This window comes from Aotus nancymaae, unplaced genomic scaffold, assembly GCF_030222135.1.
Source record: "Aotus nancymaae isolate 86718 unplaced genomic scaffold, 86718_ANA_hifiasm-v0.15.2.pri h1tg000067l, whole genome shotgun sequence".
NCBI lineage: Eukaryota > Metazoa > Chordata > Mammalia > Primates > Aotidae > Aotus > Aotus nancymaae.
The window spans coordinates 32145357-32161783 of record NW_026988482.1 but is presented as its reverse complement, the minus strand read 5'-3'; the positions used below and the strand labels follow the sequence as shown (position 1 = coordinate 32161783).

The 16427-nt window shown below is 36.7% G+C and overlaps 1 protein-coding gene across 6 annotated transcripts in view; it reads left to right on the top strand.

The window, feature by feature from the left end:
• Window positions 1–16427, top strand: part of DENND6A (DENN domain containing 6A) — a 141108-nt gene that overhangs the window by 115873 nt on the left and 8808 nt on the right. For all 6 annotated transcript variants that reach the window (XM_012462775.3, XM_064367225.1, XM_064367224.1 and 3 more), the window contains 5 exons: window positions 5069–5191; window positions 6332–6427; window positions 8079–8173; window positions 15521–15586; window positions 15668–15732. In XM_012462775.3, the coding sequence (XP_012318198.2) occupies window positions 5069–5191; window positions 6332–6427; window positions 8079–8173; window positions 15521–15586; window positions 15668–15732 (445 nt within the window). The remainder of the gene's footprint in view (window positions 1–5068; window positions 5192–6331; window positions 6428–8078; window positions 8174–15520; window positions 15587–15667; window positions 15733–16427) is intronic.

The following is a 16427-nucleotide window of genomic DNA, read 5'->3' as shown; positions in this document are numbered from 1 at the left end:
TCTGGTGCAAGATATTCCAGGTTTAACTTTTTTTGGGGGGAGGATAATTAAATAAACTAAGTTGTAATTCTCATACCATACAATATTCAACCTTTTAAAGTACAATTCACTAGTTTGTTAATGTATTCACAAAGTTGTGCAACCATCACTGCTAATTCCAGAACATTTTTATCACTTTAAAATGTAGCCCTGTACCCATTAGCAGTTCCCATTCCCTCTTCTTCCCAGCCCCTTGCCACTACTAACTTACTTTCTGTCTCTATGGACCTCTATGTACTTGTTGTTTTAGACATTTAATTAGAATCATACCAAATGTGACCTTTTGTGTCTGTCTTCCTTCACCCAGCGTACTGCTTTTAAGGTTCATCTGTGCAGTATTATGAATCAGTACAGATGCTCCATGACTTACAAGGGGGTTATGTCCTGTTAAACCCATTGTAACTTTGAAAATACCGTAAGTTGAAAGTGTGTTTTTGATATTTTCAGTTTACAATGGGCATATCTGGAGGTAAGTCTGTCATAAGTTGAGGAGCATACTGAATGCGTACTGCTTTTGCAGCATCATAAAGTTGAAAATTGTAAGTTGAACCATTGTAACATGGGGACTGTCTGTTAATGTATGCACATGGAATAAATAAATATATTTATTTATTCCATGTGCATACACCACATTTTGCCTATCCATTCACCATTTGATGGAGATTTCATTGGTTTACACTTTTGGTTATTATGAATAATGCTGTTATCAACATTTGTGTATAAGTCTTTGTGTGGACATGTTTTCTGTTCTCTTGGGTTCCAGATCATCTTGTATTTTCTCTTCCCCAGCCCTAGAATCAGACATTTATATAAAAAGCCTTGGTTCTTTTTAGCAGAAAATAGGATTTTGCAGATAACATCTGGGCATCTGGTGTGCTTATTGATATTGGGATATCATTGCTTTTAGACCCTCTCAAGTGGACAAAGCTAGGATATGTGTGTGTATGTTTGTGCGTGTGTGTGTGTATATATACATAAATGCATGTATATGTACACATTCATATATAATATGTTAAATTACTCTTTATTTGCTGATTGGGTCAGTACCCCTGTTAGTAATCAATGTTCCATCTCTGCTGCAACTTTTTTTTTTAAGTTTTTTGTTTATTTCAAAAGGATTTTGGGGAACAGATGGTGTTTTGATTACATGAGTAAGTTCTTTAGTGATGATTTCTGAGATTTTGGTGTACCCATCACATAAGGAATGTATACTGTACCTTATGTGTAGTCTTTTTATCCCTCACCCCCTCCCTCCCTTTCCCCCCAAGTTCCCAAAGTTCATTGTATCATTCTTCTCCCTTTGCATTCTCATAGTTTAGCTCCCACTTACGAGTGAGAACATAATGATGTTTGGTTTTCCATTCCTAAGTTACTTCACTTAGAATAATAGTCTCCAATTCCATCCAGGTTGCTGTGAAATGCCATTATTTCATTCCTTTTTATGGCTGAGTAGTATTTCATGGTATATATCTATATGTATTTACAACATTTTCTTCATCCACTCATTGATGGGCATTTGGGCTGGTTCCATATTTTTACAATTGTGAATTGTGCTGCTGTAAACGTGCATGTACAAGTATTTTTTTTAAATGACTCCTTTTCCTCTGGGTTGATACCCAGGAGTGGGATTGCTGGATCAAATGGTAGATGTACTTTTAGTTCCTTAAGGAATCTCCGTACTGTTTTTCCATAGTGGTTGTACTAGTTTACATTCCCACCAACAGTGTGAAAGTATTCCCTTTTCATCACATCCACTCCAACATTTATTATTTTTTGATTTTTTGATTATGGCCATTCTTGCAGGAGTGAGGTGATAGTGCACTGTGGGTTTGATTTAAATTTTCCTGATAATTAGTGATGTTAAGCATTTTTTCATGTTTGTTGGCACTTTGTATACCTTCTTTTAAGAATTGTCTGTTTATGTCCTTGGCTCACTTTTTGATGGGATTGTTTTGTTCTTGCTAATTTGACTTCCTTATAGATTCTGGATATTAGTCCTTCGTTGGATGTATAGATTGTGAAGATTTTCTCCTACTCTATGAGTTGTCTATTTACTCTGCTGATTATTTCTTTTGCTGTACAGAAGCAAAAGAAGTCATCTATTTATCTTTGTTTTTGTTGCATTTCCTTTTGGGTTCTTAGTCATGAAGTCTTTGCCTAAGCTAATGCCTGGACAGGTTTTTCCAGTGTTATCTTGTAGAATTTTTATGTTTTCAGGCCTTAGACTTAAGTATTTGATCCATCTTGAGTTGATTTTTGTATAGGATGAGAGATGAGGATCCAGTTTCATTCTTGTACATATGGCTTGCCAGTTATCCCAGCACCACTTGTTAAATAGGGTATCCTTTCCCCACTTTATGTTTTTGTTTGCTTTGTCAAATATCAGTTGACTGTAAGTATTTGGCTTTATATCTGGGTTCTCTGTTCTATTCCATTGGTCTATATACCTATTTTTATTCCAGTACCATGCTGTTTTGGTGACTATGGCTTTACAGTATAGTTTGAAGGCAGGTAATATAATGCCTCCAGATTTGTTCTTTTTGCTTAGTCTTACTTCGGCTATGCAGGTTCTTTTTTGGTTCCATATGAATTTTAGGATTGTTTTTTTCAGTTCTGTGAAGAATGATGGTGGTATTTTCATGGGAATTGCTTTGAATTTGTAGATTGCTTTTGGCAATATGGTCATTTTCACAATATTGACTCTACCCATCCATGAATGTAGGAGGATGTGTTTTTCCATTTGTTTGTGTCGTCTATGATTTTTTTTTCAGCAGTGTTTTGTCATTTTCTTTGTAGAGGTCTTTGACCTCCTTGGGTAAGTATATTCCTAAGTATTTAATTTTATTTATTGCAGCTATTGTAAAAGGGGTTGATGTGATTTTCAGCTGGGTTGCTATTGTGTATAGGAGAGCTACTGATTTGTGTACATTAATTTTGTATCCTGAAATTTTGCTGAATTCATTTACCAGTTCTAGAAGCTTTTTGGATGAGTTTTTAGGGTTTTCTAGGTATATGATCATGTCATCAGCAGTGACAGTTTAACTTCCTCGTTAACAATTTGCATGCTCTTTATTTCTTTCTCTTGTCTGATTGCTCTGGCTAGGACTCTGCTGCAACTTTATCCTCCATGCTAATACTTTTCTCATCCCTCCTGGGCCCTGACATTCCACACCTGGCTTCCCTTCTGCATGGATACCCTCCTTACCCTGCTTACTCTCTGATTCTCCTTGTTGGATTGACTCCCCCTATGGATACCCTCCTGTCTCATTCAGGTAACTTTATCCCACAAGACCATGTCTACAAGTGGGTGCCATCTCCCCTCTTTTGGGCTCTGACTCGACACCAGGTCAAGCCTGACATCAATGCCCTCCTTACCCTGCTTGTGTGCTTACACACCCCATTCCGGGGTACTTCTCCATGAAGATACCCTCATTCCTCTGCTCTGACACGTTGTGCCAAGTGGTCCCACACTGTGACAGCCTCCTTAACTCATTCTGTCTTTGATGCTACACATCGGGCTACCTCTCTGTGCTTCCTGGGCTCTGTGAAAGCAAACCAAATAATCCCCACACATGTATACCTTCCTCACCACATTTGGGCTCCAGCAGCTCCACAGCAGGCCACCACCTGGATGTAGATGCCCACCTTACCTTACATAAGCTCTGACATGCCTCGCTGGCCAGTGTGGCTCTGTTTCCCTTGTGGCAGAGATACCTACCATGTTCTGCTTTAGGACTGAGTTGTTTAGGAAGGGAAGAGGAATAACTCCTTTGCCTTACCCATGAGCTGTTTTTTTTGTTTTTGTTTTATTCTTTTGTGGCACTTGTCTTGTTTTTGAATAGTTAAAATTAACTCCCCTAATTTCCATCTCATAATTTGTTGCATATTTTGCACTTAATTATGTTTTTTTTTCTTTTTCTTTGCATGTGTGTCTTTTCAACTGAGTAGATTGGTTATGTTTTTCATAAATAGATAAGATTTTTCCCCTTAATTTACTAGAAAAAATTCTTACCAACCCAGGAGGAAATTCCTAAATAAGTGAAAGTTACCAAGTGTCTTAGGCTTAGTAGCATACTAGCAGAGTTGTGTCCCAACAGGCCTCCATGCAATTCCAGGGCTGCTGTAAAAATATGTGGCATTTCTGTAGAGGGAGGATCTGCCCAGGAGGTTTGCTCTTGTTCAGCATTAGCACTCCCCCTTGTGATTTGTCATCATTCTTTAATATCAAAAGAATTGGCTTTTAATTTAAGTATATCCAATAAGTGCCTCTTGAAGAAAATTAATTTTTCTTGTTTCCTTAAAAATATTTAGAATTGAAATTTAAATGTATGAAAGCAATATTGATAAAATAGATCTATCTATCATATGGTACAACAATTTTTTTTTTTTTTGAGATGGAGTTTCGCTCTTCTTACCCAGGCTGGAGTGCAGTGGCGCCATCTCGGCTCACCACAACCTCCACTTCCTGGGTTCAAGCAATTCTCTTGCCTCAGCCTCCTGAGAAGCTGGGACTACAGGCACAAGCCACCATGCCCAGCTAATCTTTGTATTTTTAGCAGAGACGAGGTTTCACCATGTTGACCAGGATGGTCTCGATCTCTTGACCTTGTGATCCATCCACCTTGGCCTCCCAAAGTGCTGGGATTATAGGCATGAGCCACCGCGCCCGGCCTGGTACAACAATTTAAGAATTATATGCTTTTATTGTTTGTCAGTTATTCCTTGTGTCAGTATATTACATTTAATTTAGTAAAAATTAGAATGAGTCATTGATAGATATTTTTATGTGAATAAAAGGGACTTAATGTCTCTATGTATCACCATCTTCTAAATGAATTTGTGTATCAGATCAAGATACAAATAGCAGGAAGAATTTATGTCAGTGTGGAGTTTTTAGAAATATTATGTAGGAATTTTAAAAATAAGATTGGCTATTTGTTCAGTAAAAAAAATCTGGAGCCATTTGTTCAATTAAAAAAAACAGGATTGGCTATATTAAAAAATATTTCTGCTGTGCATCACCTTTCAGGTGTTTCTGCCCAGTTTTCCTTCATAGTCAGATGCTCTGGGAGCTGGTGCTGTTAGGGGAGCCCCTTGTGGTTATGGCACCATCACCATCGGAATCATCAGAGACCGTATTGGCACTTGTTAAGTGAGTATATTTGGTTAATATTTTTGACTTTGTTTTTTTTTTTAAGGCTGCAGTACTGAACCTGTTGGTGATATTTGCAGCACTTCCCATCTGTCGTATGTTTCCCCACCCATTATTGCATTGATCCACGCAATAGCCCTATCAGAAGCTAATGCTTATTATAGCACCATTTTATGGATGAGAAAATTGTTTCAGGCTCCATGAGGGCTGGAACCATGCTTCTGTTGTTCTGAGTGACAGGCACATTGATTCATTACATGAAGTTGTCCCTTGATAAATATAAATTGTGTGAATGATCAGTGTAGAGTCAAAGGCACGTAGCTAGTGAATGGTAGAGCCAGAATTTCACCCCGTCTTCTGCCCCAGACCCAGTGTGTTCTTTCAGTATACCATTTCACAATATATATATATATAAATATATATTATATAACATATTATATATATTTTGGTTATAAAGGTAATAGCTTTATATATTTATATTATTATATATATAATATATATTATATATTATATATTTATATATCTATAAATTATATATTTATATAATATAAATTATATATATTATAAAGGTAATAGCTTTATATATATAATATATATAATTTATATATATAAATATATATTTCTTTATATATATTTAAAAATTTATATATATAAATTATATATTATAAATATATATTTTATATATAATTTATATATAATATATAATATATATTACCTTACCTTATTTATATATAATATATAATTATATAATATATAATATATATTATAAATTATATATATATTTATATATTATAATATATAATATATATTATAAATAATAATATATATTATATATAATATATAAATATATAAAGCTATTACCTTTATAATATATATAATTTATATTATAATATATATTTATATATAATATATAATATATATTATATATAATATATTTAAATGTATATAATATATTAAATATATATTATATATATAATTATATATATATATTTCTAATTCTGTGAAATGAGTTTACCATTTATTGAAATAAACAAAGTATTCCTTTGTGTGTATACTATTTGTGTAGATGTTATCTAGTTATGGATTAGGACCTTTAATTTTTTTGTGTCCTTTGTTTTACATGTTCTTCCTGTTCCACAGCTGTATTTCTCCATTAAAGTACTTCAGTGATTTCCGACCTTATTTCACTATTCATGATAGTGAGTTCAAAGAATATACTACCCGCACTCAAGCTCCGTAAGTAAACAGAATAACTTCTATTGACCAGCTATTACCTTTATAACCAAAAGTTTGTAGAATTATTTTTGGCAGTAAAAGTTTAACCTAAAATTTTGAACTTACAGGCAGAATGATCTTATAAAAGGAAAGTTTCAGGAGCTGCTGGAAGTAATTTTAGATTTTAAGAGTTAGTTACCTTATTTGAGTAAGTTATTTATTTATTTATTTAGAGATGGAGTCTCGCGCTCTGCTGTCCAGGCTGGAGTGCAGTGGTGTGATCTCGGCTCACTGCAACCTCCGCCACTTGGGTTCAAGTGATTCTCCTGCCTCAGCCTCCTGAGTAGCTGGGATTACAGGCACACACCACTATACCTGGTTAATTTTTGTATTTTTAGTAGAGATGGGGTTTCAACATGTTGGTTAGGCTGGTCTAGTACTCTTGACCTCGTGATCTCTCTACCTTGGCCTCCCAAAATGCTGAGATTACAGGTGTGATCCACCTCACCTAGCCCAAGTGATTTTATTTATTAATGGAAGCTATATTGTCATTAATAGCCACTATATTGTACTTTCAATTCTATTTTTTTCATGAAAAATCCTTTCAGTCTGTAAAAAGAAAAGAAAAAATAATCTTACCCTTTCCCTTTTATCTCCTGTTCCAGTGCTCACGTTTTTATAGCTAGATTTCTAAAGCAACAACAAAAATCTCCATGTACTATCTCCACTTCTTGATTTTCTGGTTGCTTCTAGTCAACTGTGGATGGACTTCTTCATATTTACTGAATCTGTTCTTGCCAAATCATCACGACCCTTCTTACTTTTTGACCCAGTGGGCGTATCATTGCCCTGTTTTTCCCTTTCTTCCTTTATTTTCATTCTTTCTCTCTCTCTCTTCCCTCCCTCCCTGTATCCATCCCTTCCTCTCCCTCTCCTCATAAGGTATCTTTCAAATTTCTTCCAGAGATATCTTTCTAATAAGCACTTTTTCTTTCATGCAGCATTCCTCCACTTGGTTATCTAGTACTTTCCCTTTGCCTGTAAGATAACATCTATCAGGCAGTCCAAGTCTTGAAAAAAAAAAAAAAAAGATAACATCTAAACTTCTTAGCATACTAACTTGATGCTAATGATCTGGGCAACAATATTCTCATTTCTGACTATTCATCCTTTCTGCTTTTTGCTCCAGGAATGCTAAACTCTATAGTTCTACAGACAGGCCATGATGTCACTTCATTGCTTTGCACATAGTTTGTTCTGGATCACTCTTCCCTCTCTCATCCACTTGGCAAAAAACTCCTACTCATCTTTCATGTCTTCCTGTAAATATTATCTCTTTGGTGAGGCTGTCCTTTAATCCCCTGGTAGACATAGGTTCTCCTTTGTGATTAGTGTGCATTTTAAACCACCTTCACTGTCTTCTAATTTTGGCATCATAACTGGGTGTGTACACCCTTCTTCCTGTGTGCTGTTGGAAGGACCGTGTCCTTTCATCTTTATATACCTAGTACAAAACACATTGCGTGAAATATAGTTGATATGTAATATGTTGAGTAAAGGAAAGAATAATCTGTGTTTTGTTCATTGAAAAGAAAATGTAAGATATTCTTCACTGATTTAATATTCATCTTTTTCTCACCTTTTTTGTTTTGTTTTGTTTTGTTTTATATAGGCCCTCAGTTATATTAGGAGTAACCAACCCTTTTTTTGCTAAGACACTGCAGCACTGGCCACATATTATTCGAATAGGAGACCTTAAACCTACAGGTAAAGTATAAACTTGGTGTTCTGTTTTTAGTGTGCAGTGTTGCTAAACAGGTTCCTTTCTTCCTTTCTTTTCATCCTTGATTACTTTTTATGTTGATGGCAGCTTTCTTTGAGGCCTTTGGAGAAGAGTATAACTTCCCACTAAAATATGCAGGTTCTTATAATATGTATAATCTGTATAATCTGTTTTTGGTAGGAGGCTACCAAAAAATGTGCTTATAGTGTTACAGACATTGAATGAATTATAGTAAAATGAAGTCTCAAAAATGTTAGCTTTATATATATATGCCCAATAAAACAGAAATTTCCAGTACTGCTTGAGTAAAACCTTGTAAAAAAACTAGAATTACTCCAGACTTGTCACAGAATTCTCAGCTAGGTCTCAAAACAAGTATATGTTACTGTAGCACAGGTTATTGATTTACTGAGTGGTTAAAAGTGCCTTTCCCATGTGGAAAAGACAGCACAGTACCTTGTTCATCATAGGAGTTTAACAAATGTTTAAGTAATTATATGAATTCTGAGGTTGGAAGTTTTGTTAACCTAGATGACAACTAAATGGTATGTTTATTAAGGACATGAGTCTTGGGTATGAGAAGATATGAAAAAATTTTTTAAATCTTAATTTAATCTTGATATTTATTTTCATGGTTTGAGCCTAGACTATTTTATTAATTGTGATGTAGTAGACTACGGACTATTTTCTCCTTCCATTGGAAGAAGTTTCTCTTACATAACAATGGACATTCATGAATTTTCCACTGAAATAGTTGGGATTATGAAGTTATTTTCTAATAACTTTATAATGTATTTATTTATTTGTTTGTTTATTTATTTATTTATGAGACAGAGTTTCACTCTGTTGCCCAGGCTGGAGTGCAGTGGCGTGATCTCTGCTCTCCCAGGTTTGAGTGTTTCTTCTACCTCAGCCTCCCAAGTAACTGGGATTGCTGGCACCCGACGCCATGCCTGGTTAATTTTTGTATTTTTGGTAGAGATGGGATTTTGCCATGTTGGCCGGGCTGGTCTCAAACTCCTGACCTCAGGTGATCGGCCCACCTTGGCTTCCCAAAATGCTGGGATCTACAGGTGTGAGCCACACTCCCAGCCACTACCTTTTTTTAAATTTTTTGAGACAAAGTCTGGCTCTGTCACTCAGTTTGGAGTGCAGTGGCGTGATCTCGGCTCACTGCAACCTTCGCTTCCTGGGTTCAAGAGTATCCCGCCTCAGCCTCCCGAGTAGCTGGGGTTACAGGCAAGTGCCACCACACCTGGCTAATTTTTGTAGTTTTCGTAGATACAAGGTTTCACCATGTTGGCCTGGCTGGTCTCAAACTCCAGACCTCAAGTGAGCCGCCCACTTCATCTTCCCAAAGGGCTGGGATTACAGGCTGAGCCACTGCCCCTGGCCAGTAGCCACTACTTTTAAAACTTGTTCCTTTTGCTATACATAGGTATATTTAAAACATGAGTTAATAATCTGATTTCATAAGATACTCCTTTTGGTATATACATGTATTTAAATGGAAGTATTAGAATGAAGGATAGGCCGGGCGCGGTGGCTCAAGCCTGTAATCCCAGCACTTTGGGAGGCCGAGGCGGGTGGATCACGAGGTCAAGAGATCGAGACCATCCTGGTCAACATGGTGAAACCCCGTCTCTACTAATACAAAAAATTAGCTGGGCATGGTGGCGCGCGCCTGTAATCCCAGCTACTCAGGAGGCTGAGGAAGGAGAATTGCCTGAACCCAGGAGGCGGAGGTTGCGGTGAGCTGAGATCGCGCCATTGCACTCCAGCCTGGGTATCAAGAGCGAAACTCCGTCTCAAAAAAAAAAAAAAAAAAAAAAAAAAAAGAATGAAGGATAACAATTTGTTTTTTTTTTTTTTTGAGATAAAGTCTCTCTCTGTTGCCAGGCTGGAGTGCCGTGGCGTGATCTTGGCTTACTGCAACCTCCATGACTCGGGTTCAAGTGATTCTCCTGTCTCAGCCTCCTGAGTAGCTGGGACTACAGGCGCCCGCCACCACACCCAGCTAATTTTTGTATTTTTAGTAGAGACGGAGTTTTCAGCATGTTGGCCAGGATGGTCTCGATCTCTTGACCTCATGATCCACCCACCTCGGCCTCCCAAAGTGCTGGGATTACAGATGTGAGCCACCATGCCTGGCAAGGATAACATTTTAAATAATACTATTTACAAATTGTGGACTCAGTATTACACTGAAGTCTTTAGAAGCCTTATGAAATAGAGGAAACAGCAAAGGGCTTCACCTTGGCAATCAGAACTGTGTGCTAATACGTTGAATAGCATCTTTAAGCCTCAAATTTTTGATGTGCTAGGAAGACTAAACACAGTGCCTGATACATGGTACTCTGTAAATGTCATGGTCCCCTACCATTCTATCACTGTTCTGTCTAGAGTATTATTGATAGTTCAGAGAACAACAGTTTCAAGAGTCTTGGGTATGAGAAGATATGATAATTTTTTTTTGAATCTTAGTTTAATCTTGACATTTTCATGGTTTGAGCCTAATAATTTAGACTATTCATTGTAATGTAGTAGACTACTGATTATTTTCTCTTTCCAGTGGAAGAAGTCTCTCTGCTAGATGTAGGTAGAGAACTTTTGCACAAAATCATTGGTAGAGCAGCATGAATTGATAAATCTGTTAAAGAAATCACCAAACTGTTTTCGAAAGTGGCCCATCAGTTTATATCCTTACCAGCAGTGTATGAGAGTTCCCATTTCTTCACATCATTGCCAACATTTGGTGTTGTCATTTTCATTATGGCCATTCTAGAATGTTTGAAATGGTGATTTTAATTTGCTTTTCTCTAATGACTAATGATGGTGAGCACATTTTCATCTATTTCCTATCATTCATATTTATTCTTTGGTGAAATATCTGTTTAAATATTTTGCCTTAAAAAAGTTTTTTTTTTTATAGCAATAGGATCTTTCTCCGTTCCTCAGGCTGGAGTGCACTGGCATAATCACAGCTCACTGTAATCTTGAATTCCTGGGCTCAAGTGGTCCTTCTGCCTGAGCCTCACAAGTAGCTAGGAATACAGGTGCATGCCACTGTGCCTAATTTTTTATTTTTTTCTGTAGAGACAGGATCTTGTACTATTGCTGGTCCTGAACTCCTGTGCTCAAGCAGTCGTCCTGCCTTGCCCTCCCAAAGTGTTGGGATTTCAGGAGTGAGCTACCACACCAGCCTGTTATTTTCCATTTTTTTGATAGTAGCCATCCTAATGGGCATGAGTATTTTATTGTGGGTTTCGTTTTCGTTTTCATTTCCCTCATGATTAGTGATATTGAGTATCTTTCTGTTGTTTATTGGCCATTTATATATCTTCTTTGGAGAAATGTCTATTCAAGTCTTTTGCCCACTTTTAATAGGGTTGTTTAAATGGGTTTTTTTTTTAGTTATAGGAATTCCTTATGTATTCTGATTACTCGTCCTTATCAGATACATGCTCTGTGAATATTTTCTTATATTTTGTATTGTCTTTTGCTCTCTTGATGGTGTCTTTTGGTGGACAGTTTATTTTATTTATTATTATTATTATTTTTAGATGGAGTCTTGCTCTGTCTCCCAGGCTGGTGTGCAGTGGTACAATCTTGGCTCACTGCAACCTTTGCCTCCTGGGTTCAAGCAATTCTCCTGCCTTAGTCTTCACAGTAGCTGGGATTATAGCTGTGCAGCATCACAGTCAACTACTTTTTGTATTTTTAGTAGAGACGGGGTTTTACCGTGTTGGCCAGGCTGGTCTTGAACTCCTGATCCACCCACCTCAGCCTCCCAAAGTGCTGGGGTTACAGGCTGAGCCACTGTGCCCAGCCTGTGCACAGAAGTTTATAATTTAATGGTTTTATTTATCTTTTTTTGTTTTCTTCTGTTTTTTTTTCTCTTTTGTTTGAAGTCTTATTTATTTTTTCCTTGTATTGCTTGTGTATTTGGTGTCATAGTCATGAAATCTCATGTATCTTTTAATTTATGGGTGGTATACATCTTGGAGCATTTTTCTGCTTGTTGAGTTAAAAACCAGCCAGGCCAATGCAAATGCTGCACAAGTTATGCAACAAAGAGCCTTGCTCAGGATTCTAGCTTTGAAACTCAAAAGAATCTGAGATAGACTGTGAGCAAAGGAAAAAAATAAATCTGGCAGGGTCAGTAAAATTACAGAAAAAAGCATTTTCTGTAGAACAAAGGGGGAAGAATTAACATTTTGCTTTCCTGTGTCCTGAAACTTTACCAGAAACATACATTTAGTGTTAACCTTGCAGGAGTATCATTCTTCCTGATATAAAGGGATTGCCTTTTCTGTATTGTACCTAGTTTTAGTGCACCCACATTCTTGGACAGGATGTTCCTCTGTGTCTAATTATGACTGAGATAACAACCTGTCTTAATAGGGCACTTGATCAGAATGCATGATGCAGTAGCCAGCTTGTTCTGGTACATACCAGGTGAATATCAGTTTTGCCCATGCTTTAGTTTCTTCATCTGTGAAATGGGCATCTTAAACAAAACTTTAATTGTGAAGATTAAATGTGATAATTTGTGCAGTGTTCTTGGACCAGAGACGGTTACAGAGAACATCTTCAGTAAATTGTAGCTATTACTGTTCTTACCATTATCTGCAACTCTTTAAGCAACATGTTTTTCATGCTTCTGTATTTAACTTTTTACTTAAAGATCTTTTCTTCTTTCCATAGATAACTTTTTTTTTTTGAGACGGAGTTTTGCTCTTGTTGCCCAGGCTGGAGTACAATGGCACGATCTCGGCTCACCGCAACCTCTGCCTCCCAGGTTGAAGCGATTCTCCTGCCTCAGCCTCCTGAATAGCTGGAATTAGAGGCATGTGCCGCCAGACCTGGCTAATTTTGTATTTTTAGTGGAGATGGGGTTTATCCATGTTGGTCAGGCTGGTCGCGAACTTCCAAACTCGGGTGATCTGCCCCACTTGGCCTCCCAAAGTGCTGAGATTACAGGCGTAAGCCACCACACCATCTATAACTTTTTTTTTTTAAAGACGGGGTTTCACCGTGTTGGTCAGGCTGGTCTTGAACTCCCAACCTCAGGTGATCCGCCCGCCTTGGCCTCCAAAGTGCTTGAATTAACAGGCGTGAGCTACCACACCCAGTCAAGATGAAAGAAGACTTGACTTTTTATTTATCTTATAAGTTGGCTTAAATATTACCTCCTTTAGGAATCCTCAATACTTTTCTTACTCCTCTTTGGCCAGAACATTCGTCTGTGTCTCCAAAGTATCCTGTTCATATTCTATCCTAGCACCTAGTCCTCTGTATTGTCATTTATCTGTCATATTTTGTTGTTAGACTGTGTCTCATTGATGTGAGGAATTAGCTGTTTTGTTCCTGTATTGCCAGTATATTGCCAGTATATTGCATTTACTTATTATTTACGGAATTGATGAAAAAATAAGACTGTGTATCCATGATATTGCTTCTTTAATGAGTATCTTTTTAAAATTATTATTGGGCCATTGACAAATTCGGAGTATAGACTATTTTTTAAAATCTCTTTCATTCTTTCCTTTATAGACTGTATTATTTGGCAGCTTCTCTGCAAGATTGAAATTACAATTAACCCTTGAACAACACAGGGATTAGCAATGCCAGCCTTCCATGTAGTAGAAAATCTATATATACCTTTGACTCCTCTAAAACTTAACTTCTAACAGCCTACTGTTGACCAGAAGCCTTAGCAATAACATGAACAATTGATAACACACATTTTGTATGTTCTTTGTATTGTATACTGTATCCTTATAACAAAGTAAGCTAGGAGAAATAAAATGATACTAAGAAAATAATGAGGAAGATAAAATGCATATTGACTATTCATTAACTGGAAGTGGATCATCATAAAAGTCTTCATCCTCATAGCCTTCACATTGAGTAGGTTGAAGAGGAAGAGGAGGGAATGGTTTTGCCATCTCAGGGGTGGCAGAGGTAGGAAAAAAAATCACAGTTTAAACCCATGTTATTCAATGGTCAACTGTATTTCAAAGTAAAAAGTTTATAGAAATAACTGTTTTATCATAGTACATGCTCTTAAAATTTTTTAGCAATATAAGATTGCAAAGGAAAATGTTCTTTGTTCTTATAATCCCACCCCCAGATATACCACAACTAACAGTTTGATCTGTGGAACTATTTAAACAAAGGTATTTCATGAATTTAGAGGCTTGAATTATATTATAATCTCCATAACAATATAATCTCTAGATTGTCTTTCAGTTCTTAAGTTCTTTTAACCCTTATGGAGAGAAGAGGGAGGGTGGAGAAAGTCTGTGAAATTAGGTGTACTCATGACACTTTTAAATTCATTCGTGAGGCATTTTTCTGCCTGTTATAAAGTTTGTTTAGGTGTTAACTTTCTTTGAGCCTAAGACCAGGGCCTGTATATACTACACAAGCTGTTCAACACAGCACCCTGCTCAGGAGTCCTGTCCATCTGTGGCTCAGACCTGTGGTTGCTGCACACACCATCGCCACTTGCTGGCAGTGTAAATTTCTATAATGGAAAAGCCAAATTCGAAGAAGCATCAAAAACAAAACAAAACAAAACAAAACCACAAATCCTTGAAGACTACATGTCATAGTCATTTAAAAATTGCTCTCTATTCCATTTATACTTAAAGGGTATTTTATTCCTATTCAGCACATAAATTTTCAGTTTTATGTATTTGGCATATAGATTTTAAATTACAGGTTGAGTGACAAAAAGGGAAAAATTTAATGATAAATATTAATGAAAGATCAAATATCCATTTTATATAATTGACATGAATTGTTTCTGTACTGTTGTAATAATCCAGTATTCATTTTATCCAGTTTTAAAATATCAAGACTGAACCCTTAACATATTAATTGATGTTAAGAATACTTTAATTGGCCGGGTGCGGTGGCTCACGCCTGTAATCCCAGCACTTTGGGAGGCCGAGGCGGGTAGATCACAAGGTCAAGAGATCGAGACCGTACTGGTCAACATGGTGAAACCCCGTCTCTACTAAAAATAGAAAAAATTAGCTGGGCATGGTGGCGCGTGCCTGTAATCCCAGCTATTCAGGAGGCTGAGGCAGGAGGAATTGCCTGAACCCAGGAGGCGGAGGTTGCGGTGAGCCGAGATCGTGCCATTGCACTCCAGCCTGGGTAACGAGAGCGAAACTCCATCTCCAAAAAAAACAACAAAGAAATAATACTTTAATTGTAACATCCTTAAGTAATAAACAGATTATAAATCTGATAAAGTTCCAATTTTGCAATATGTATGATTAGAATAATTATAAAAATCTTTATGCTGCTTCCTTCAGGTGAAATTCCTAAGCAGGTTAAAGTGAAGAAATTGAAGAATCTAAAGACCCTGGATTCTAAACCTGGTATTGACTTTTATTAATTTTTAAATATATATTTATATGGTACTTGGATTTTTCTATTTACCTTCTTTTCTTTGCTCTTAGGAGTTTATACTTCATATAAGCCATATTTAAGTAGAGATGAAGAGATCATAAAACAGTTACAGAAGGTAATTAGTTGCTCATATTATTAATTTAAATTTCCTTATTCAGGTATGTAATATCTCGTTAAGCAATATGTGAAATAGGATCTCTCCTTTTTTGTTTTGTTTTGTTTTGTTTTGTTTTTTGGGAGACAGAGTCTTACTCTGTCTCCTAGGCTGGAGTGCAGTGGCATGATCTCAGCTCACTGCAACCTCTGCCTCCTGGGTTCAAGTGATTCTTGTGCGTCAGCCTCCCAAGCAGCTGGAATTACAGGTGTGCACTACCACGCCTGGATAAGTTTTATATTTTTAGTAGAGATAGAGTTTCGCCATGTTGGCCAGGCTGGTCTCAAACTCCTGGCCTGAAGTGATAGGCCCACCTTGGTCTCCCAAATTTCTGGGATTATTAGCATCAGCCACTATGCCCAGCTGGGGTCTCTTTTTTGACTCAAAGTTTTATGAAAATCAGAAGACTAAGCTAGCAACAGTATGGGCATGAATTTGGGGCTGTAGCTAAACATGAATGTCAATCTTTCTAGAAACTTGAGAATTACAGTGAAAAAGCCATAGATTCTACCATGAGGTAACTTAGCATCTAACAATAGGGGATTGTTAATCATTTTTAAAAAAATACAAATAGTTTAATATAGCAGATATAAAATAAAGATAGTCTTTATTGTGAACTCACTTTTTTTTTTTTTTTGGAGACAGAGTCTCACTCC